Source organism: Callospermophilus lateralis, chromosome 2 (assembly GCF_048772815.1).
Source record: "Callospermophilus lateralis isolate mCalLat2 chromosome 2, mCalLat2.hap1, whole genome shotgun sequence".
Classification (NCBI taxonomy): Eukaryota; Metazoa; Chordata; class Mammalia; order Rodentia; family Sciuridae; genus Callospermophilus; species Callospermophilus lateralis.
In genome coordinates, this window is record NC_135306.1 from 5,806,006 (window position 1) to 5,831,648 (window position 25,643).

The window sequence follows — 25,643 nt, forward strand, 5'->3', positions numbered from 1 at the left end:
GACACAAGAAGCAGCTGAGGCCCCAGAGCAGGGCTGGTGGGGAGCGCAGAGCCTCTACTTGCGGCTGCTGCACTACTTTCTAAGCTCTTTCAGAACTCTGCCACTCTGAGGGTAAGAAGCGCAGGTCCTATGCCCTCCCTTGGACCAGGTCAGGCTGGTGATGGTTCTGACCAATGGAATAAGCAGATGGGACTCATGTGACTGCCAGGGCAGACACAGCTCCCACTGGCTCTCCCTCCAGACCTTTACAGCCCGAGCCTGCTGGGAAGAAGTCTGCGGAAACGGCCATGCTAGAGACCATGCAGACAGGAGACCCCGAGGGGCCCTGCTGTTTCTACCCCTCAAGTCTTCCCCGCTCAGGAAGAAGACAGAAAGACTTCTAGACACCCCCAGTCCCAGTCACTGACCACAACCACGAGACTCTGAGGCAGACCTACCCAGTTAAGCCACTCCTAAATTCCTGACCCACAGAAGCTGAGACAGAATGACTGTTATTATGGCTTAAAGGCACTTTATTTTGGGATGACTTGTTATGTAGCAAGGTAGTGCCACTTTACTTTGCTTTTTGGGTACCCAGGCCTCATTGGTCACTCAGGTGCTGAATGGATGGCACTTAATGCCCCATTTAATCAGAAAACCTACACTCCCCAGTGACAATAACTCTTCTAAGTACCTGATAATAGGTTTGTTTGATCAGAGACCACAGAGGTAAGAACAGCAGATTTCAGCCCAGCAACCGAGTAGCCACACTGGTCCTGAATGACCCAAGTTCAGGCCTTCCCTACACTGGAGCAAGGTTCGCCCACATCCACGTCTGGCCTCTATTTGCAAAGTCACACCTTTGCCATGGGTCTGGTCTATAACTAGGCTCTTGGTGTGCTACGAGTCTTTCAGCTGGCTCATCCAATACAACTGACCATTAAGGAAACTGACATCTCAGGACACGTTCTTTCACAGACACCAGTAGGTACAGATGCAGAGATGACATTACAACTACAGGTCCCATGAGAAGTCCAAACACCTGCCTAGCTTGCTGTGAAGACGGCTAGTTCTCCAGAGGATCATAAGGAACACAGAAGCTGTGGTGCTGTGACCGGGAGGCCTCGAAGTGTGGCTGCTTTCTAGGTATAGGACTTATGAATGAAGCTGGCACAGAAGCCAAACTTCATTTAGTACAAACGCAAAGCTGAATTTGAAATCTCAGTTTCCCCACTGGCCCTGGCTCCTGCGTTCTTCCCTACTTGTTTCTCCTGAAGTCTTTTACAGTGACTGTACAATGACAATGGGAACACAAGAGCTTCTCCTCTGACGGCGACTCCACTGTCCTTAACTCCCAGGGTTTACAGGAGACAGGATGCTCCTGAGAGGTGTCTGTGCTGAACAATGTGTCAACAATGTTCTCAAAACACAATTTTGTGCTATGCACCACTTAATCCTTACTCAGAAACTTTCAGCTGGGGCTGGGGTGCAGCTCAGTGGGGAAGCACTTGCCAAGCAAGTGCAAGGCCCTGGATTCAGCCCCAGCAAAAGGAAAAGAAAAGCAAGCAAGCTGTCCACCAGTATCTGTGGCTGAAAGGAAGCAGTTTTAACTTTTTAGGCTTATGTTCAAGGTCCTCTCAGACCAATCCCATGTCTAAGCACTCCAAACTTCCTCATATTTAATTTTTCAATGCCTACATTTCCTCAAAGAGATGTTCCATGTAACCTTGTGTGGTTATCTTCCAAGGGAACAGGGGAAGCAGGAAAGTCCATGCCCTGTTGCACCCCAGTTCAGGTGGGAGTGGGGGGGTTAACCTTGGGGGCGGTTTGAGTCTGTCTGAGGGCAAGGGATCCAGGCAGCCATCTAGCAAAGTGGGAGGAGGGCCTAGGCCTGTCATCTATAAGCTCTGAGAGCGGTAAGCTGTAGAACTTGATCTGGCCACAGAGTGGCCATGTAACTTGACCACCAAGAGACCTGCATGTTCGCTGGTACCCTAGGTTCACCACACAGCGGCATCACGTGTCTGTGGCCACTCCCTTGCCTCAGCCCACTGCTTTCCTGCAACGGCTACGCAAGTCCTCCCTGATAGAAAGCCCTTCTAGGGCATACCACTGTGAGGGACTGCTCCTGGACACCAGTGACTGATCTGTACTGTTCCCCGGGCACTGATCTATGTTCATGGCTGAACGAGGGTAGCGCCACAGCAAATTCCGCCAAGCAGCCAGTTACCAGAGTGGATGGGCTGGTGCCCAGGGAGCCGCCCGCCTTCTCCACCTGCCACATTTGCACTGGTGCTCCAAATCACAAACCAGCCAGAGAGCACCATCATCAAACTCTCTGCTACAGCACCCATGACTGCTCCTGTCCGTTACCTACCTCCAATATGACCGCTAAGTGCAGACAAGACAAGGTCCCTCACCCTGGAAGCAGCCCATTCCCCAGCCCCGTCTCCAAATATAGAAAAGGTTTAATAAAGTCTGTCCCTAGTGTCCATGTAACTCAATGGGTATCATTCACATTCTGAAATACCTGGTTGGTAAAAATCACTGTGTATTTGGGCTTCCTCACTAAGACGACAATTTTATTAGTGGCAATCAGGGGCAGAAGGGAAGGCAGTGTCTCCCCTGCACTTTTCTGCAGCTCTCTACAAAGGCTAGGCATCCCTGCTGGTCTACAGAGGGTCTGGCTTCTCCCAGTGCGAGGATGTGGAGTCCAGATGGTTCAGGGTCAGGATGAACCATCTTCAATCCCCAAAGGCCCAACCTGGGGTCTCTGGGTGAGCAGGGTCTGCAGCTGAATCCTGCCAAGGGCCAAGAGAAGAACTGACAAGCAGGCCTGGGGTTCCTGTACCTGGAGTGGGATGACAATCATGAAAATCTTCTTATCTTTATCGGAGAGGATGTGCTTAATGAAAGCCCAGCCGGTGCCGATGAGCGCAATGGTGATGAACAGGAGCGCGCCCTTCAACCTGGAAGAGAAAGCAGGTAGAGGGTGCAGAAGGTCTCTTCAGATTCTAACGCAGCAGTGAGACTGGCAGCTCATTCCATAGCTGCACACGTTTCTTGTAAGACCAAGAGCCCAACTGTGAAGTGCTCTGTGTGTGAGCAGCATTCCTCTCAGGTGGAGAGAGCTGAGGCTGTAGGAGGAGGGAATAGAGCAAGCCCAGTTCCTGGTCTGCATGGTGACCTCCAAGGCACCAGCTGCAGAGGGGGCCAGGCAGGCTGCCATGGGGCACGGCTGGTCAGTTTGGACAGCCGCCACCTATCACGGCTCTCCCAATTTCTCCTCCTTCTGTTTTTATTTTGTGGTCTGAGGACTATCCAGGGCTTCACACCACTAGGCAAGTGCTCTACCACTGAGCCACATCCAGCCCCACAACTTCCCACACACCACTTTTCTGTGGGTCACATACTTACAGATGAGTTATGTAGTATACAACAGCCCAGCCCTCAATCGGGAATCCCTGGGAGGAGATGTAGTGGTAGTCGATCTGAAACCAACAAGCACATCTTAGAAAGGCTGAGCCACCTTGGGCTTGAGTGCACGGTTAACAATAACCACAGCCCACTGACCAAGCCCTCCCTGTCCACTCACCACAAGCACATACACGTTAACAAACACCAGGGAGCTTTAGAAATGTGACACTAGGCTTCAATGACACTAACATTCTGCCCAGGACCCTTGGGAGGCAAAAAATTCACACTAGCAAATGGCTGCCTATTCCCTTCTTAACAGCCTCCAAGGTCCCAATGCCAGCTGAGAACTTTCTCTTTCACACCCTGCTGCTTACATAAGGAAATAGGTCAGCCAATGAGTAAAAAAATTAATGTAGGGCTAGAGTTGAGGCTCAGTGGTAGAACGCTTGCCTAACATGGGAGGCACTGGGTTGGATCCTCAGCACCACACAAAAATAAATAAAAATGAAATAAAGGTCTATCAACAACTAATAAAATTATTTTAAAAAATTAATGTTATTCAATCAACTGGCTTCGACTATTCTTAAAAAAATAATCCACAAATTTAGAGAGAGCTGAGGCCCCAAACACATCTTAACTAAAATGACAGCGTGACCAAAGTGCCTCATATACAAGTCACAAAGTAGACAGCAGCTTTGTCCAACATGGACAATGTTATTCATTATCTCTGTGGCTCCAGAGAGAATTTTTAAATTTAGATCCAAATGAGAAATTACCTAAATAACTATTATTTCTTGACAATGTCACTGGACATATGTCTGCTCTTCCCCGTGAGGACACTCTCAAGCAAACAGGCGATTGGGCCAGGTGGGGTCTGAGCACACAGGCCGCACACCACAGGCACGGAGATCTCCCCTCACAGGCAAAGTCATTTCAGTCTGCACCTGTTCTCCATACTCACAGCTGAGGCCTGGTTCTTATTCCTCAATCCTAAAAGCATCAAGGGTCCCGCCAGCAAGTCTGCTAACAGTGAACTTCAAATGCAGGAGGCCCACGAGGGAGATTGGGAAAAAACAGAGGAAGTGGAGGCACCCGCACCTCGAGAAACGCCCAAAGAGGGACTAAAGCAGGACATCTAGGAGACCGCTGGTGGTGGCAGTATCAGGAGCTGACCAGACCTGGCCTAGCCATGGAGGCTGGGATCATCTCCCCAGCCAGTTCCCCGAGCAAAAGGCAGCTTGAGGGAAAACATATTCTTTCCTCTTCTTTCCTGCCATCTAGCTATCCCTTTCCTCTGACTCATCCTTCCTGCTCACACAGGCATGGACACCGTTTCCTAAATGATCCCAACTGCTTGTACATACTGCGTGGAACACCAAGGAAAGCGACTTGGTGAAAGGAAGGGCCGCCATCAACCAGTGAATTTTAAATACATCATTCCTGTAAAAATAAAAGAAAAAAATTAAAAGAAGATCCCATTCTCCCCAAGGACAGCCGAAGCATCAGAGACATTTATAAGCAAATAATCTGGGTGGCGGGCATACACCCCAGTTTCTGAGCTAGACATGATGGCACACGTATCAACTATCTGAGAGGCTAAGGCAGGAGGTTTGCAAGTCCAAGGTCAGCCTAGGCAACCCAGTGAGACCCTGTCTCAAAATGGGAAAAAAAAAAAAAAAAAAAAAAGACTAGGGAGCTCAATGGTAGAGTGCTCCTGGTTTCAATCACCAGTTGGTTCAAAACCAAGATGTTTCTGCCAGAGAAAAAGCCTCAGATTAGACACCTCTGACATACATTAATGCAGCGAGCAGAATTGGGAGGTAAGCAGCAAAGTCAGGTTGGTGGGTTCCCAGACCTGCCAAGATGGAAATCTAGCCCAGCCTGCCAGTGTTCCCTGGAAACCACCCTGGGAAGGCCACACAGGTGAGAATGAGGTGGATGGATCTTCAAAAACAGCATGAAACCCTGGGGAATCAGAAAGATCAGGTGCAGCTGTAGGTGAAGGCTGCGGCTCAGCACACAAGAAGGCTGGGACAGGGGAGGGGAGAGGGGAGGGGACATGGGGGGGGGGACAGGACAGGCCCACACCCCTGTCTCTATCCTCAGGCCTGTGGGTAAATGACCAGATATTAAATTCCTCCTCCCATTCCCACCTCCCTCCAGGAGTTAACCTAATAGGACACACAAGACCATAATGGAGAAAGACTGAAAACTCTGTTAATAGAAAGAGCGACTTGGGCCAGGCATAGTGGCCATGCCTATAATCAAAGCAACTCGGGATGCTGAGGCAGGATAGCATGTTCCAGTCCAGCCTGGGCAACTTAGGGAGACCCTCAGCAACTCAATAAAATATTATCTCAAAATAAATAATAATAAAAAGGGCTAGGGATGCAGCTTGGTGTTAAGTGTCCCTGGGTTCAATCCCCAGAACCAAAAAACTAAAAATGAAAAAATAAGAAAAACTTAAGGAAGAGCCACAGGAGAAATGCACACTCAGAAACTGAGACATTCTGCAAAGGAACAGCATTAGAAAGTGTGGAACAGGCGCAGTTTACCTGTTATTCAGACAAATGGACCGATGGGACAGACCAGAGAGCCCACGTGAAGACGTGTGTGTGTGTGTGTGTGTGTGTGTGTGTGTGTGTGTGTAAGCTTGCCATAGGGTAAATGACACTGCATTGGTGAAAAAAGACCAGGGGAACCATGGGAAACATGAGCTCAAACCTACAGGTGGGAAAAAATAAACCTGGTCTCCACTCCACACTTATACCAAAGGACTCCTGACGCATTTCAATACTAAACCTAAAATTTCATGATCTTGAAGTAGAAAGGAACTTCTTAAGATCCAATAGGCACTGCCCAAAAGACTAATGGCAGTAGCTTTGACTCCATTAAAACCAAAGATTTCCTAGGCGCAGGAGCGCACTCCTACGATTCTGCCACTTGGGAGGCTGCGACAAGAAGATAGATCGCAAGTTAAGACCAGCCTTACCAATTTAGTGAGCCCCTCAACAACTTGGTGAGACCCTGTCTCAAAATTTAAGAAGGGCTGGGGATGTAGCTTAGTGGTAAAAGTGCCCCGGTGTCAAATTCCTAGTATATAAAAAACAAACAAAAACCCAAAAGACTTTCATTCAACAACAAATACCATAGACAAGTTGAACTATTGGGAGAAAAAAATTGTAATGTATAAGACAGACAAGGGATTAATGTCCAGAACATGCAAGAGACTCGTGCAAAGCAACCAGAAAAAGACAGGAAAAAAAAAAAAAACAACATAGGCAGGCACCAGAGGTGAAGATATCCCTGAAATGAAAATCCACATCATCAATATTCAAAAGAACGCAAAACAAACCGAGGTTCCAATTTACACCCATGAAATTGGCAAAAATTAAGATGCGTGTGTTGATGACTGTGTGGGCCAACAGGAAGCCCTGGCACCATCGGTGAAAGCACACACAGGGGCCACAAGCAGGCAGCTGGAAGCACTTTATGGAACTGTAGGAGCGCAGACCTGCAGACCTGCAGACCTCCGACCCCGCCCCTGGGACTGTTTCTCAGAGCACCAGCCCCCTAGGGGATCTGAGGAGGCTGGAGGGAGGCGCATGACAGCACCATCTGGGGTAGGAGGGACAGGGCAACCTGGTCGTGCATGCACTGCCAAGGAATGGCACAGTCACATGTGGGGGCAGAGGCCATGGAATGCTGTGGAGGGCTAGAAATCAACCCGTCAGGCACACGCAGTGAGGTGGCTGCGCAGAACAAAGCCTGTGACTAAGGGAGAGTGTGAAAAAGCGACACTCAAACTGTATGCAGAGAGGACGGTTTCCACAAATTCATATTTATTTATTTTCTGGTACCAGGGATTAAACCCAGGGAGCTTAACCACTGAGTCACATTCCCAGCACATTTTATTTTAAGACAGGGTCTCATGTTGCTGGGGCTGGCCTTGAACTTGTGATCCTCCTGCCTCAGCCTCCCAAGTCGCTGGGATTACAGGTGTGCACCACTGCACAGTTTATTTTTACTGTTTTGTGTTACTGGGGGTTGAATCCTGGGGATGCTCTACTCATGTAGTTCCACGGAATTGGCACACCCCCAGGACTTTTTATTTTTAGAGGACCTCGCCAAGTTGCTGAGGCTGACCTTGAACTTGTGATCCTTCTGCCTGGGCCTCTGAGTTGCTGGGATTATAGGCGTGGCCACCACACCAGGCTAGGTTCTATAAATTTAAAATATATGCAGTACCAACAATATTACTTACTTGCAAAAATATATAAGTATCCAAACTGCCTTCACACATTTGGGTGGCTATTCCTGGTTGGGAAGGAGTGGGAGAGACAGGAAGTAAAGGGAGTGATCCAGCAGGAGAGTGGCTTGTGCAAAGTGGGAGTGAGAATGTGCTGACCTGGCGTACACCTGGCTCCAGGCTGACTCACAGCACTTCCTGTCCCGTGCCCACCTACTTAAAGGCCAAAAAGGGAAGTCCCAGCCAGAGCTGTCTGCCACAGTTGGAAAAGCAATGGGATCTACCCCGAGTGTAAACCAGCCCTCCTGGCAAGCCTGACTTGTAGGCCACAGTGGCTGCGGTGGCAGTGTGACAGAAAGAGCATAGGTTCCGAGGCCACAGCGACCTGGACTCAAATACTGGTTCTTCCTTGGTTTGATCTTAATCTCTCTGCGCCTCAGTAACCTCCTCTGAAAATGGGGGGACACCCAGCTAAACAAGCTGTTGGAGGAGGAGCTGAACTAAACATCGAGTGCCTAGCCACGTGCATACAGCAGGCACCTTGTGGCTACACCTGTGCATTCCCTGCTCCACAGCTCAGTTTTTTCTATTTTTTTTTTTTTTTTTCTTGGAAAGTAGCCTGACGGGCAGCAGCAGGCAGACCTGGGCCATGTCCAGCTCCGTCAGGTGATGCTGGCCAGGTCACTCATGTCCCCTCTTTGGACCTCAATGCATTCATGTGGCAAAGATCTCTTGTTCTTTCAGGTGGGCTCTGAGGGGCTGCGAGCCTCTCCAAGGCACCCGGCAGCCTCGAGTCACAAGCCTTCACACCACTCAAACTCCACCCAACAGGGCTGGCATTCACTCCTGGAGACACGTGCCTTTCTATGTGCCTACAATACTCCAACAAAATAGGTCAGCCCCATTTGGCCACAGGCTTAGAACTGCTACCACCATTTCCTATCGTGAACCAGTGACAATGATTATTGTCCTTGCTAAGTATGGGGAAACTAAAATGCCATCAAAATACCTGGCTAGAACGCTATTCTATAACACCTCACACCTGTATAACATTCTGATGTGCAAAGCCCCCTCAGTTTGAAGGGAATCACACAACAAGCCCAAGAGCTGGGACACTTAGAAGTCAGAGCACTTATTACTGTCCCAGTTCTGTGGCTGCAAAGGGGCTGAGAGCAAAAAAGCAAGCAGACAAGAAGCCACAGTTAAGGCCACACTTTTTTTTTTTTTTAAGTTATAGATGGACACAATGTTTTTATTTTTATTTATTTATTTTTATGTGGTGCTGAATATTGAGCCCAGGGCCTCACACATGAGAGGCAAGCGCTCTACCACTGAGCTACAACCCCAGCCTTAAGTGCACACTTCTGACTGCAGTTCCTACTTGTCTAACAAACGCAAAAGAAAAACTTTCCTTAAAAAAAAAAAAAAAAAAGCCTTTATGGCCTGCATCTGTAGGATTCTTTCTTTGTAATGGCTGTGGTTAATCTAGCCAAAACATGATCTGTAGGACCTTCACAAGTGAGCAAACTCTTTCCATCCGGAGGATGTACAGGATATTACAACACACAGGACCAGCAACTGCCTCCCCAGAACCAGTATCCCAGACTCCCAGCATGTCTATTAGAAGACAGTCAAGCCACCAGGGAAGACAGGTCTCAATTTCTGCCTCAGGGCTCCAGAAAAAGAGGTATTTGGAGATAATTTGTTTTTAATTTCAACTGATCTAAGTTGTAATACCATATTCACATGCATCAGTGAGTGAGTGGTCCTTTTAATATAATTGTTTATTCTAAACATAGTATTTTATTCTCAGCTTTCATAGGAGACAGAGAATTCATGCACATGCAACTGCTCTCAAGAGCCAAGGCAGGAAGCCGCTGCTTTGGGATTTTGAACAAAGACCCAGAGCTGGGCAAATGGGCTTGAAGAGGCTTTCTCCAGTGACAAGCATCTGGGGGTCAACACACAAGGATCAGCCAGGTGCTGAGCCGCTGCCTGCAGTGCTGGACAGGACCTCTGTGCTCTCACCTGGGCAAATGAGCCTCATCACCAGCCTCCTCGAGGATGAATCACCCTGCAAGGGACCAAGGTGCTCACTCTTGAGGCCTGAGCAACAGGGTCTCTGCTACGGAATCACTCTGATTATGCATTTTACTGTGCTTGGATATTATTGAAACTTTTGGATTCACTTTTTAAACCAAAAATGATTATTGTAAATACTGAGGCACACAAGGTCTCCCACATTGGAGGGCTCCTGCTGCCCCTGAGTGCTTCAGGTAAGACACCCTTCAGAGAACAAGGCTGCGAGTGCTGGATCCTCCCAGGTGCAGGATCCTGCTTACGGTGAATCACACAAATCTCAATAAACTCTAAGGTGAAGGGCTCAAGGATGTAATAGTTTACCGTCGTTTTCGAAGGATGTGAATCCAGATGGTCCCAGAAAGGAAGAAGAAAAAGGCCATAGAAATATATAATTTGGGGAGAGGGATTTCTCCTGCTGAGAGATAGCTGTCAGGATTCTTCTCTGTGATCTCAATCTGAAACCAACATGAAATTAAGTTACTTTTCAGCAACAGATCACCTCTTACTCAGCAATTTGGAACCTCAGCTGCTTCACTGAAGCTCAGGAAAGTAAAGAACAGCAGAACATCAACCACGTTCTTTTTCTTTTTTCACTCTGGCACTAGGGATTGAACTCAGGGTGCTTTAACAGAGAGCTACACAGCAGCCTGTTCTTACGTCAAGACAGTGTCTCACTAAGTTGCTGAGGCTGGCCTTGAGTGTGCAATCCTCCTGCCTCTACCCCTGGAGTCTCCGCCACCACACCTGGCAATGCCCACAGTCGTAATGCATAGGCTTTTTCTTTTCTTACTTAGGAGTTCTCTGCTGAAGTATCCTGCACACTGCCAGGGATGCTAATCTGGCCACATTTTTTTTTCTTAATGAAGTGATTTCAAAATCTACTCTTAGGGGCTGGAGATGTAGTTCAGTGGCAGAGCACATGCTTAGGTATACATAGATCCTGGGTTCAATGCCCAACACCACACATAGAAAAACAAACAAACAAAAAATACAGAAATATATGTCTTTAATTTTATACAATCAAAATCCCTGAGGAACAGTCTCCACATGGTACTCACATCAAGGCTGAATGAAAACTTGTCATTAGGCCGATGTTCTTTGCCAGGGCACTTATGAAAATAAAGACTGTAAAGGCCTTCCTGGTCATCAGTGCTGATGTTAAAAAAAAACTGAAAATAAAGAAGAAAAAAATTAAGAGAACTCAAATCTTCAGCTTTTTAAGTCTTAGACATTATTATGAATATTACAGACAAAAGAAAAGAGACCACTTAAACTCTCCCACAGCAGAGTGTAAACTGATGTTTTCTTACTCTACAGTCTCCTCCCAGTACTTACAGCAATGTCCACGCACAGAATGACAGGTGGGCCTAAGCAGTAGACACCTCGCCCCCACCACCTAACTGCACACCACACTTCCACACCTGCCTCGTCACACATCTGACCATCAGTGTTGGATTTGTGCAGAAGTCTGCAAAGGTAATCTAACATGCACTTATGCACTTACCTAGTTTTCTTTTGTCCTGCTACTGAGGATGGAACCCAGGAGCACTGAACTACTGAGCTACATCCCCAGCCCTTTTTGTTTTTGAGACAGACTCACTAAATTAATGAGGCTGGCCTTGAACTTGCAGTCCTCCTGTGCTGGCCTCCCAAACAGCTAAGGTTACAGGCATGTACCACTGCACCTGGCCAGTTAACTAGTTTTCAAGCCAACAAAATGTTTTGCTCTTTAGGGAAAAAAAAAAAAAAAAAAATGTTTTTTTATAACAGAGGACTGGTGCAGTGACACACTCCTGGAGAATCCCAGCAACTCAGAAGGCCAAGGCAGGAGGATCACAAGTTTGAGGCCAGCCTCAGCTTAGTGAGAGCCTGTCTCAAGATAAATAAAATAGGGGTGGGGAGAGGGCTCAGAGGTAGTTCTTGCTCAGCTGCCCAGCTGGACTTGTCACTTCCTTCCCTGGCCTCCTAGGAGTGCATGCACCCTGCACACAGCCCAGACCTCCGCTCATTAATGCACATTTTAAAGTGCAAGGTTAGGGGAAAGAGGGCAGCTTTTGTATTTTCTCAAGGGCAGTGAAGCAGAGGGGGTAAACACACAGGTGAGCCCTAGAGTGAAACAAGCTGGGATCTGAATCCCCCCTTAGGCAAGCCACCTGCCTCCTTGGGCCTCGGATTCCTCTTCTGTAAAATGGCCCTTTTCTTTTTATAGGCTTCTCCCTTGCAGGGTTTTTAGTACCTTCTTCTTGAACCAAGGCATATAATACACAGCAGTGTCTTTGTGCTTTCAGATTAGAGTACTACCTGTGCATGCATTTTTCCATCTTGTATTCTTTTTGGCCGGGGGGTGGGGGTGGGGGGGGTGGGTGCACTTTGGTTCAGGGGTGCACTATATTTTCCATGGCCTCACTCACTTAAGAAAAAAAAGGAAAAAAGCAACACCCCCCCCCCCAAAAAAAAGAGGATGCTCAGGGAGAGCCTTGCTGGGAAGGTGCCACCTGACAAAGACCTGAGGGATTCCGAGAGGCATGCCACAGCCACAGCCAGAGCACAGCGGAGGCCTGCAGAAGGAGCAAGGTGGCCCACGTGAGGGGAGTGGAGTGAGCAAGGGATCGAAGAGAAGCTGAGGTCAGGGAGACAATAGGGGCCATGTCACCCAGGCCTTGGAGGCCGGTGGAAGGGCCGGGCGCTTCCTCTGAGTCAGAAGGGAAGCTGCTGGAGGAATCCAAGCAAAGGCACAGTCTGCACCTCTGGAGACTCGCAGCTACTCACGCCAATGGTGATGAAAAGGACAGCTACTGAGCTTCAAGAACGTAAGATCTTATTCTTTCACTGTGAAAGAATAAGAACAGCAGCGTGGGGTTGGGACGCTCTGAGATGGTAAAACAGAGTGAGTTCCACGGTCACCCATCTTCACAAGGAATAGACCCATACACTAAAGACCTGGGCAGTTCACTATAAGCAAATTGGTCCTCAATTAATAAAAACTGGTTAGAAAAGATGCCGTGATTCCAACGAGTTAATTATAAAACATTATTTGTACTTTGAGTTTTTGTTTTCTGTTACCAGGGATTGAACCCAGGGGTGCACTACCACTAAGATACATCCCCAGTCCTTCTTTGTTTATTTTGAGACAACATCTCACTAAGTTGCTTAGGGATTTGCTAAATTGCTGAGACTGACCTTGAACTTGGAATCCTCCTGCCTCAGCCTCCCTAGTTGCTGGGATTATAGGCATGTGCCACTGCACCTCGCCATTATTTGTACATGTAATCTAAAAAAATTATACTCCTAAAAAACCTATGAGACAGGCCTCATCTTTTTTTAAAAAATATTTTTAGTTGTAAATGGACACAACACCTTTATTTTATTTAGTTTTTTCTTAATGTAGTGCTGAGGAATGAACCCAGTGCCTCATGCATGCTAGGCAGCGCCCTACCACTGAGCCACAACACCAGCCCCATTTTTAATTTTTCTATTTTTGGTACTGAGGATTGAATCCAGGGACACTTTACCAAGTCTTTTTTATTCTGAAACAGGGTCTCCTTCAGTTGTTTAAGACCTCACTAAGTTGCCAAGGTTGGTCTTGGTTTGCAACCCTGCTTCAGCCTCCCAAGTCACTGGGATTACAGGCATACATCACTGTGGCCAGTTTCATTTTTCATTTTTAGACAGGGGATCAGAAAGTGAGGTGTCCAATGTCACCTATCCTTATATGAATGCCATGCCACTGCCATGAAAGCATTCACATGCATTTAATACTGTGCCAGCCAAGGGACCAGCCAAGGCCTCTGGCCTCTCCTAGAACAACATCATCACCCTCCATTGTCACCAATGGTCCTCTCAGGTGCAGAATTCTATGCACTGACATGCTCTGGAGGGAGGCACCTGGGGCTGGAGAGACAGAGGGGTCATAGGATAGCCAGGCAGAATTGGGGTGGAATCTAAGCCTTATTGCTAACACTGGACATTTACAAAGTTATTCATTCTCAGAAACTTAAGATTTGGTAAGCAGGTGGTGACATTATCCATCTTGCAAGTTTTTTTTTTTTTTTCTTCTTTCTAGTACTGGGGATTTGACCCAGGGGTGCTCTACCACTGAGCTACACCCTCAGCCATTGTTTAAAATTTTGAGACAGGGTCCTGCTAAGTTGCTGAGGCTGTTCTCGAATTTGCAATCTTCCTGTCTCCACCTCCTGAATACAGGTGTATGTGTACAACCCAGCTTACCATCTTGCAGCTTCGTTACACAGAAAGCTACTGTAAAGTAACTACTACACAGCCTAAATTATAATTCCTAAATTCAAAATGCTTTGAAAAATTCACCCTTTTACATGGTACAGATAAGTCTGGGGAAACATTCCTAAAGGAAGACGTACCTGAAATGAAACTGCCCCAGCATTGTTATGAATAGAAAAGGATTTCTCTCCTGTTGCCTAGAAAGAAAAACAATCTGTTTAGAATGATACTGGCAGAATAAATATGCTAATTAAAATTAAAACTGAATTTAACAATCCTTCTTAAGCCTTAAAATTGTTGACCCTCAGCAGCTCTCTACAGAGAAAGCTCTGCTGTCCTTTGGAGCTGTGTGTGATCCCCTTTCGCAAGGGCCTCCTTTCCCCAGCTCTCTCTGCTGTGCACTCCCTGCTGGGGTGCTCCTCCCAAAGCCTCAGCAGAAGCAAGCAAAGGCCCTGGGTTCCATCCCCAGTGCCACACAATACAACACACCAGAAAGCTTCAGCACGACCAAGGGCGCAGGCCCAGGCACAGCCTGACCGTCAGGCAGACTCCATCCGGGCCTCAACCCTGCATGTGCAGAAGAAACTGGTATAAGCAAGCAAGGACCCAGCTGAGGACAGAGGCAGTGACAGGTGCTAGGCAGCTCAAAGTGCTATGCCCAGGAAAAGAGGAAAAACAAGCACATGCTGCATCATCACTTATACAAAGTACTAGAAATCTAATTTACAGTGTGACAGATCAGTGGTTGCTTGGGGACAGGAGGATTTCAAAGGGGCAGGAGAAACTTCTGAGGTGACGGATATGTTCCATTTTGATTGTCAAGTTAAACTTATCAAATTGCCACTTTAAGTATGTCCAATTTACTGTGGGTCAATATAACTCAATAAAGCTGCCAAAACCAAACAAAACACTGCTACTTCAATGTCCGGTCATTGAAAAATCAAGATATTTAAACCAAAACTTTCTCTATTTTTCCACTTCTGCTATTTCTACCATCCATTTCTCTCAAAAAACCCTCTAAAACAAAAACAAAAAAACCTTTCCCCTCCCCCTCCACTAACTGGCCTCCTAGACAGACTTCTTGCTTCACACCCCAAGCCTGGAGGCCTTGGGTCATCACAACAGCCACCTGCTGGTCCCTCTGATGTCACTCTCTCCCTCTCCAACACACCCTGCACATTACCTTCAGAATGAGGATCTTTAATACTTTCTTCACAATATTTCCTGATAAAAATCTCAAAACCTCCTGTTGTCAGGCTGCTGTCTGACCGCATGCTACCTGGCCTCTCACTTTAAGTAGGCCAGCGAGGAGCTCTTGTCAGGCATATTCCCATCGCCTAGTCTTTGTCAGTGCCCCTTCTCCTCATCCCTCTCCCTCTTCCCTCCTCCCAGCGGGCTCTCCAGCTCGCTCTGTTCCCCGACCTAGACCCTCTAACACTAAGTGCTGTGCAACCCAGCACTCAATTTCACTTTGAAACTATTGCAGTATGTCAACCCCACATCCCCAAAGAGAAGACAACTTCTCATAGTTTAGATGCGTGCACACACATTTGTGTGTATGCCCAAATTCATACACATAAACACATTCACAATACACACACACTCAGAAAGCTGAGCACACATCACACTGTAGCAAACATGCACACCATGTTTATAGCAGCACAATTCACAACAGCCAAAGTACGGAAGCAGCTTAGGTGCCCATCAACAGAAGAATGGATAAAGAAAATGTGGTATATACACACAATGGAGTTTTATTTAGCCGTAAAGAAAAATGACATCGTGTCATTGTGTGTGGGGGGGGGGGGCGGGCCGTCGCACTGAGTGACCAGAAGTTTCCTTCCTGGGATCGGTAGAGCTCTGCCGGTCACTTTCGCAGAGGCCCTAGACAGCTGCCCTAATCCTCAAAGTAGCAGAATGTGTCTTCAATCGTAGCTATGCTCACCTGTTCCTTTGTGATATTACCCCTTTGCCCTGTTTGGGATAGAATGTTCCATGGAAACGCCCTTTGTGTGTCCCCTTCTCTTGATCTGCCTTTGGGCGTGGCCTTCCTAGATGTCAACCAGCCTGCTAACAGCAGACATCATGAAGATAAGACTCAGCCCCCTGACACCTGACCCCTTGCCTCATTTGAATGGCTTCTCCTCAATAAAAGGGTCAGCACGTGCTCCTCACTCTCTTTCTGAAGACCCTTAAGGTCAGAGGAGCCGTCACAGGACCCCCAAAGAAAAAGGTATCTCTTGTCTCTTGTGTGGGGTTATTTCACGCAGCCCAGTTCCCCTGGAGTGACCCTGAGTGTTTCTGTCACCAGGAATGCAGCAATTGTGCATGTAAATGAATGGAACCTGAGAATATTATGTTAAGCCAAATAAGCCAACTCAGAAAGTCAAGGATAGCATATTTTCTCTTGTATGTGAAAACTACAGAAGAAAAAGTTAAAGAAAGGTAGGCTGGGGGGACTCATAAAAACAAAAGATCAGGGCTGGGCTGGGGCTCAGAGGTACAGCGCTTGCCTAGCATGCGTGAGGCACTGGGTTCACTCCTCAGCATCACATTAAAATAAATATTGTGTCCACCTATAACTAAAAAAAAAAATCAGTAGAGTACAGGAAAGGAACCCGATGGGGAAGTGGGGAAGAAGAGAGAAAATACTGGGGAGTGATATTGGCCAGATTATATCGTGTGCAGATACAAATACATAACAACAAATTCCACCATGATGTACAAATATAAGGCACTAATTAAAAAAAAAAAAAAGCTAATATTTTTACCTTTGAATCCACTGTACTTCTTTTAGACTTTCCACCATCTAGAAACACAAACATTTAAAAAATATTACTGCATGATCCAGCTCTCATATAAACACACACACACACACACATATATACGTACATATAAAAAGATAGTATAATTTTATGAGGCTCCAGATTCTCTAATATCAAATACTAGAAACATTCCTGGCTGGGTGTGGTGACACACACCTATAATCCCAATGGCTGGGGAAGCTGAGGCAGGAGGTTTGCAAGTTCAGAGCTAGCTTCAGCAACCTGGCAAGGCCCTATGCAACTCAGTGAGACCCAGTCTCAAAATAACAAAGTGGGGGCTGAGGCTGTGGCTCAGTGGCAGAGCCCTGGCCTAGCATGTGTGAGGCACTGGGTGCGATCCTTAGCACCATGTAAAAATAGACAAATTAAGGCATTCTGTCCATCTACAACTACAAAATAAATAAATAAATAAAATAACAAAAAAGGACTGGGGATGTGTCTCAGTGGTTGAGTGGCTCAGGAATTCAGTACCTCTGGGTTCAATCCCAGATACAGGGGGGAAATAAAATCAACCAAAACAACATTGCTCTGAATTAAGCTCACAGGTAAGACAAACAAAGAACCTTGCAGACTGCCATCTTCTCAAGTCACAAAAGACAATTTTTGAGCAGCAGAAGCAAGAAATTAAAGTGTATTACAATTGTTATCAAATAAATGGTAATAGAATAGGAGAATTCACGTCTTTGTTGTGTGCGGTACTAGGAACTGCACTGGGGGGGGGGAGGCATTTTAATCACTGAACTACATCCCCAGCCCTCTTTCTCTTCTTGTTCTTCTTCTTCCTCTTCTTCTTCTTCCTCCTCCTCCTTCCTCCCTCCTCCTCCTCCTCTTTAATATTTTTTAGTTGTAGATGAACACATACCTTTATTTGATTTATTTATTTATATGTGGTGCTGAGGATAGAACCCAGGGCCTCACACGTGCAAGGTGGGTGCTCTACCATTGAGCCACAACTCTAGCGCTCTTTATTTTCTTTTGAAACAGGATCTTGCTAAATTGCCAAGGCTGGCCTCAAACTTGCAATCCTCCTGCCTCATCCTCCGGAGTAGCTTGAACTACAGGTGTGTGCCACCACACCCAGCTGTAGGGAACTCTTTTCTGAATAAGCTAGTGCATGCTATTGCCCAGCAATGAGACAGGAATAATTTTCCTTATTTTCTACATAATTATGTTTGAAAATAATAATTATTTTCAAAAATCATATATTATATCTACTTACACACATGGAAAAATTAATCACAAATAATTATTAGTGTGATGTATGCTTTTTTGGCAGTGCTAGGGACACAACTCCAGGATCCTGCGCTGTGGGGTGGGCTCTCTGCCGCTGAGCCTCACCCTCAGCCTGTACTGCACATATTTTAATTTTCCCCTCATAGCAAGGAGTGTCACAGTTGCCAGCAGCTTCCTTCACAGAACACAGTGGTGTCTGTGCCGCTTTTAAGGTTATACAAAAACATGACCACCAAGAAAAATGTGAAAAATACAGAGAAAATGGGAAAAGAGGATCTTAACCTAAGATCCTCTTCCTGGGGAAGACAGCTCAGGGTGAGGGAGAGTTTCAGAATAACAAGAACAACAGGGCATTTTCTGCCCAGAGAACAGTTCTGAGAGCACAGGAACCTATATCGGAAGGAGATAGTGCACTGATACAAATGTGATACTTGTGTGTCTTTTTTTTTTTTTTTTTTTTGATATCAAAGATTGAACCCAGGGGCACTGAGCCACTGAGCCACATCCCCAGCCCTTTTGTTTTTATTTTGAGACAGCATTTCCCTAAGTTGCTAAGGCTGGCCTTCAACTTGTAATCCTCCTGCCTTAATCATCTCAGTAATTTAGTGAGCTTCTGTCTCAAAATAAAAAAATAAAAAGGGCTGAGGATGTAGCTCAATGGTAGAGCAGTCCTGGGTTCAATTCCCAGTACAAACAAAAGAGTAGCCCTCCAGTGCAGCAATACTGGCAACAGTGTGCATGAAGTGGAAGTGTCTCTTCTTGGGGAAGGGGTGGGCAAATAACAGAACCTGACTAATGGAATATATTAAAGTTGAGCAAAGAGGCACGCGTGGAAAATTATGAGCATGACTATGAATTTTAAGACAGAGGCTCTAGACTTAGGAAACAAGCTTATTAAGGAAACAGAAGTTACTAAGATTCTAACCCTGGGAGTGAGAAGAGACGATGGCTTTTCCCATTTTCTCTGTATTTTTCACATTTTTCTTGGTGGTCATGTTTTTGTATAATCTCCAAAATAAAACCGTTCTAAGACTGTTGTCCTAGGGCTGGGCTTTGGTTCAGTGGTAGAGCCCCTGCCTAGGGCGTGCGAGGCCCTGGGTTCAATCCTCAGCACCACCTACAAATAAATAAATTAATTAAATAAAGATATGGTGTCCAACTACAACTTAAAAATTAAAAAAAAAAAAAAAAGACTGTTGTCCTAGCTGTTGTGCCTCATGCTTGCTTTCACTCAGAAACCCTGCTCCCCCAGCGGGCCCTCTGCACAGCTCACCTAATGCCTGCTGAGTGCGGTTGCCAGCTGGGACGGCAGCGACACCAGGCTCCTGACTCTGGCCAGGGACTTTCTCATCCTTGCTGAAGATGATCTTTGGTAACTGGGTACCAGCTTCTGGTGGAGACTTGATTTTTACTCTATATCCAAATAAGACAGAGGGGGAAAGTTCAAAGAAGTGCTCCCAGCCATTTATTCTGTGCCACACAACAGTCCTCCTGACAAGCTCACACCCGCGCAGACACGCGACTCCGGGCAAAGTCCTACCATGAAGGTCCTACTGCCCACAGTTCACAGAGGCGGGAACCGAGGCTCAGAAAGGTTCAAGAATCTGCCCAAGAGCACAAAGCCAGGAAGCAGCCAGGTGAGGAACCCAGTGGTCCCTTTCTAAAGCCAGAATTCTTAGCAGCCACATGATTCTGCAATAGATATTTCCCCCTAAGTATCATTACTATGCTCAGCAAATTGATACCCAAGGGAAGCCTCAGAGGGCTAAGTGTACTATTAATTGCCTGTCTAATATCCCTTTCAAACCTTTTTTTTTTTTTTTTGCTGTCCTGGGGATTGAACCCACAGGCACTCTACACTGAGCTACATCCCCAGCCCTTTCTAAATTTAATTTTGACACAGGGTCTTACTAAGTTGCCCAGGCTGGCCTTGGACTTGGGATCCTTCTGCCTCAGCCTCCCAAGTCACAGGGATTATGCGCATGTGCCATCAGGCCTGGCTTACCTTCTCTCTTCTTAAGAGACCCAATTTTGTTTAGTCCAAGGCTCCCCCAGAGGGGCTGGTGACAATTTCCATGCCTGAGTGAACACATGACCTAAACTGGCACATGCAAGCGCTCTAGAGCTGGCTGGGGGAGAAGCATTCTGTCTCTTTTCCCCTTGGCTGGACAGGAATAAGGAAGCAGAGCCATCTGGTGAAGAAGAAGCGGATGCTAAGGGGGGCGGAGCAGAGATGGAAAGTAGAAGCATCACTGCCATCAGCAAGCCACGGTGGCCTGCCCCCACCAGCCGCTCCTCTGGACTTCCAGGCAGGCAAGATGATCATTATCCTCACTATCTAAGCCAGGCTAAGTCAAATCTTGCTGCTAGCTGCCAAACTCACCCTAGTTAGCACTAGAGATAGCCAGATTCGATTTTCTTAAATGAAAACAGAGTCGGGGCCGAGATTGGGGCTCAGTGGTAGAGCTCCCATCCGGCATGTGTGAGGCACTGGATTCCATTCCCAGCACCACATGAAAATAAATAAGAATAAAAAAAGGTATTGTGTCCATCTACAACTTAGAAATACTTAGAAAAATAAAATGGCTAAAATGGTAAATTAAAAAACAAAAAGAAACAGAGCTTGCCACAGGGAGTGCTCGCTGCCCAACATCCATGGTGGTTCACGGCACAGCAGCCCTGTCCACTGCAAGTCCACCCTCTGGGGGCTGCTGTGATCTGCTGTGACAGAAATCCTGAACACACTACCTCACCCTGACTCCTCTGAAATCTCCCTCAAAATCACACACAGTAAACGTATGAAGTGGCCAGGTGGAAACGGGCTGGACCTGACAACACACAAAGTCCCCTGCTTCACCCAAGTGTAAAAGTTTTAAAAAGACTAAATGGCCAGAAATCTCACCAACAATCTTTCTTGGTCTTTCTTTGGTTTTGGTTTTTTGCAGTGCAGGGGAGGGAACCCAGGGTTCCCGTGTGCTGAGCAGGTGTTCTACCCCACTGCCATATCTTGCCACTCACCAACAATCTTGGTGGGCAGAAACCATTACTATGAAATTGGCAGGACACTGAACCCGGAGTCACACAGCCAGTGAGTGGCAGAGGCAGGCCCTGGACCCAGTCCTGTTTCTTTCCAGGTTCCCCTCCAACTTACTCTCTATCAATACCAAGCTCAGCTAACGGAGGTATCCCGCTATCTGCTGCCACGCCACCATTACCCAGCCGGCTCCTTCTACCGGGAATGCACTCCCTTTTCTCACCTGTAGGTAGGAGGCTACTCACGGGAGGCCTTCCCTCCCCTTTTTCCCTCCTGACTTTCTCTTCCCTTCCACCCCACCCTGCTCTCTCCTGCCTGCTGCCCTCTGTCTCCCCCACTAATCCACACCCTGCTGGGGGAGTGTCCGCCTCCCTCCTCTTGTACACTACTTGGCACATGGCAGACACCCAGCAAATGGCAGTGTGCTCCCAAACAGCCTGACTGCATCCAGGGGTGAATGAAGAACATGAGAATTACTTACTCACTTCTGGAGAGGTCTAGGATTAGAAGGGTGACAGAGACAGACTGTTTCCTTAAAATGCAATAGTTTACATCTTCATCCTGAGAAAGAAGAATCAACTGTGTATATCCAGTTCATTCCCAAGAGGAGAACAGAGCGTTTTAAAAAATAAGGCCAACAAGCAGCTCAGCCTGCATCCAAACAGTGAGCCTGCTGGGGGACTTCAGAAATGCCCAAGAGCCCGACCAGCCACCCCTGTAGGAAACATGGCTGGGGGGGCTGCTCCCACTCACTGTCCCGGGCTCCAGTGGAGACAGTGATCAGGTTGCCACTTAGTACTCACCAGGTAGGAAGAAAAGCCATCATTCTTTGTACGGTCCAAGCTGAATCCGATCTGAGGGGAGATGGGGGTGGGGGTAAGGAGAGAAGCAAACATCTACAAACATCTACCTTTCTTACTCAACAGAACAGAGAGGGAGGCACTTTAGGCCTGGGTTCCTCAGCATTTTCTTACCATTCACTTTGTAACAATGTGAGGGTTGCTTGACTCAAATCACCAATTGCTACATTTATTCAAGAACCACAATTTAAGGATTGAAAGTAAACTTGCCAGGCGCAGTAATGCAGGCCTCTAATCCCGCAGCTTAAGAGGCTGAGGCAGGAGGATTGTCAGTTCAAAGCCAGGCTCAGCAACTTATCAAATCCCTAAGCAATTTAGCAAGACTCTCAAAATAAAGGTTAAGGCATTGTATCTCAGTGGTAGAGCCCTCCTGGGCTCAACTCTCAGTACCAAAAACAGAAAAGTCAAACTAACTGATGCCTAATATGCACATTGGACTCATCAGCTTGATTCTCTCCCTGTTCTGGTGTCCTGTGTATAAGCATGGGATGGCGAGGGAACCCTCACCCAGGCCAACAGGGTACTCACAGCTGCATCCTTGTCCATGGCTCCTTCAGGCTCATGCACGGAGAGGCTACTGACGTTGACCACCATGTACCCATCCTTGAAGAACCCAAAGGTGTTCAGGTGAACTTTATGTCTCACATCATCCTAAAGAGATTTGTGGGGATGAAATTACTAATATGGAAACGATGATTTAATCTATTCATTTGCTTGAAAACCTATGGCATCTAGTTTCCTGCTAGGCAGACATGCTCCCACCATTTGCTCACTGACACACATATGCTGAGGTAAGTTATCTGTCTTCAAAAGCTGAAGATGACTCCTGAGAACTTTAAAAGGTGCGGAGTTTTGCAGAGGGATGCACACAGCGGCTCCAGTTCACCCCCGTGCACTTGTTTCGGTTCTGGGACAGATTCTGTGGTCGGGGGGAACAGGAAGCCCAAGGCAGGAAGAACCACATTTTAGGCATGCTCCAATTCCTCAATAGTACAAAACCTGGCATCCAGCGGGCACTCAAAATGTGCCAGGGAGAGGGAGGACAGGAGTGGCAAAGGCTACTCCAAGAATACGCTCTTTACCTACAGCTCTGCCATCTCGCTCCTCCCACTGCAGGATGGAGAGTGGCAGCTACATGTTTAATTTTCTAACCAAATCTAAATCAGTTTTTTTTTTAAGTGCCTTTGTAACTAAAAGTGATACCGAATCTGATGAGTTTTTTGGGAACAAAGCCTTCTGCAAAAGGAATCTCAGGTACAAGTCAAGTGGTCACAGCAATCTCTGGGTTCAGGGAAAATCCTAAGCTCTGCTGAAATGGCGCCACACAGTAGGTGTCTGTCCCTGCCTGACTCTGCCTCACTGTTATGACTGCAGCCTCAACCAATCCAGTACACCCCAAAGACGGCAGACAACGGTATTAAAAATATTCCTACAGCTGGGCTCCACCAAGACACTTTCTGTTTTGTAAAATCACTGAGGATCATTTGCCCAGGGTGCAACACTCTCAGTACGTCTTCAGCTTGTCTGCATAAGTAGTCATTACTCATTTCCAGACTGGGCATCTCCTAGGTGGCACAGGCAGTCCCACTCAAACACCAGAGGCCTGTGAAGAAAGGCCGTGGGCTAGCTCTTCAGCAGAAACCAACTGCACCCCCCACCGTCCCCAGAGTACCCCCCCACACTTCACTGCCCTGAGAAGGCTAAATTCCCGAGCCCAGTAGTCATTGTTTTTGAGAGTCTTGGCTTCTGGGTTAAGAAGCAGAGGGACATAGGTCCTGTTCCCCTCCCTATTCAGGTCTAAGGCTTCAGCCCATTTGCTCTCAGCCAGTTTCAGAATTCAAGGCTCTGGGATCCAGGTTTCTGCAATGCATGCTGCAGCCCCAGCATTTTAACCTGCTGGGTTTCAAAGGCCCCTGAATTCCCCTTATTTTCTTAGGAGCTCAGCTTTGCATTTAAAGTATGTTTGCGGGACTTTGACTTCCCAGTGGGATGGAGTAGCTAGAAGTAAACCTGTACTCTCACCAAGAATGAGAAAAGCCAGGCAAGATGACACAACTCAGCAATTCAGAACTGCTAAATGGAGGAAACCAGAAAAGCTATCTCATGGCCTTTCTCAGGATTTTGAGAGAATTAAGCCCTACAAAAAATAATCGGAGTGACTATTTTCTCAACTTTTCCAAGGACAGTACAGGTCTACTACCATCCAACAAGCACAGGAAAGAAATTAATTCAACTTAATATGTGGACTGCCTGAGTACATCAGGGCCTGATTCTGTGGCAGAATCCCCAGCGGAGCTGAGCTGCAGAGACGAGGAGAAGCAAGGGATGGACTGAAGGTATGACACTGGGTGGACAAGCCTCATCCACAGGACAACTGCAAATGCAGGCTTGGGAGGTGTGACAGGGTCACTCCCCAGAGAACAGAACTTTCCAGCCACTGGGGGAAGCGGGTTTAAGGAGCTTCTGGAGGTCCCTGGTAACTGTTCCCTGCGGGCTGAGCAGGGTGTGTTTACACCACGAAAATGCACTGTGCTGCCCACTTAAAATGAGTAATTTATAGCATGTACACTATGCTCAAATTTAAATTCTAGAACCATGCTTTCTAACTTATCCAGCATACAGATGCTCTGCAGTAGAACAGAAGCCTGGTAAGGACTTTTACATCCATTTGAGTCTCCAGAATGCATGCTTTCTGGTTGTTTTTGAGAAAATATTTCAGCAGTTACAGCAAGTTTTTGTCCGCATAAATAGTACATTCATTTCTTCTTGTTTCTTATTTTTATTTTATCATTTGAGGACACAATGCCATTAAAAACCACATTTTTTGATTCATATTTCACACAACCATCATAGCATCACTACTCCTAGTTTCTGCACTTTCCAAGAGCTGGATTACGGCCAAGGGCTCGACCTATATTCTGGCCCTCACTCAGCCCACAGGACTAACAGTACCCTGTGATCTGGATAACACTCACTTGGAGGAGAAACGACACCTAAGACAATGCAGATTATGGAAGAGGTAAGGCGAAGATTTCAACACTGGTATGATATGCAAGTAATTTTCAAACTACTGTCTCCCAACATGGGAAAGACATTGAGACAGTATCATTAAATGCAAAGAACAGAACCCAGACATAGTCACAGCTACTCAGGAGGCTATTCAAGGCCAGCCTGGGCAACTTAGTAAAACTCCATCCCAAAATGATAAAATAAAAGGAGTGGGAATACAGCTCCATATAGAGCACCCTGGGTTCAATCCCCACTACCAAAAAAAAAAAAAAAAAAATCTAAACTATAAACAAAAAGATAAGCATTTATTTATTTATTAAAAAAAGGTGAAAGAAATTCACTCCTGAACTATGAAATTGTTGGGGCCACTGGAATCATGGGTAATAATTTTTCTTTATACTTTTCTATATTTTCAAAATCTTGAAGAATGTTCATGTGAATTATAATTGGAAAAACATCAAATGCTATTTTTATTTAACTATTTTTAAAAAATTTTTTAGTTGTAGTTGGACACAATATCTTTATTTTATTTATTTATTTTTATGTGATGCTGAGGATCGAACCCAACACCCAGGGGCACGCTCTACCACTGAGCCACAACCCCAGCCCTCAAATGCTATTTTTACAGAAAGTATTATCATTACTAGTAATATCTGCATGATCTAACACCTCCATGTTAAGTCATCATGCCATCACATCCAATAAAGTAGGAATGGAAA

The 25,643-nt window shown here is 46.5% G+C and overlaps 1 protein-coding gene across 1 annotated transcript in view; it reads right to left on the reverse strand.

Annotated features, from left to right (window-relative positions):
* The window catches only part of Gpr107 (G protein-coupled receptor 107), a 65,574-nt gene that overhangs the window by 32,100 nt on the left and 7,831 nt on the right, over positions 1-25,643 (reverse strand). The window contains exons 2-12 of the mRNA XM_076845246.1: positions 22,444-22,566; positions 21,859-21,909; positions 21,537-21,616; positions 19,295-19,434; positions 16,735-16,772; positions 14,104-14,160; positions 10,786-10,896; positions 10,049-10,182; positions 4,761-4,836; positions 3,397-3,470; positions 2,831-2,948 (exon numbers count right to left, since the gene is read on the reverse strand). Of these exons, the coding sequence (XP_076701361.1) occupies positions 2,831-2,948; positions 3,397-3,470; positions 4,761-4,836; positions 10,049-10,182; positions 10,786-10,896; positions 14,104-14,160; positions 16,735-16,772; positions 19,295-19,434; positions 21,537-21,616; positions 21,859-21,909; positions 22,444-22,566 (1,002 nt within the window). The remainder of the gene's footprint in view (positions 1-2,830; positions 2,949-3,396; positions 3,471-4,760; positions 4,837-10,048; positions 10,183-10,785; positions 10,897-14,103; positions 14,161-16,734; positions 16,773-19,294; positions 19,435-21,536; positions 21,617-21,858; positions 21,910-22,443; positions 22,567-25,643) is intronic.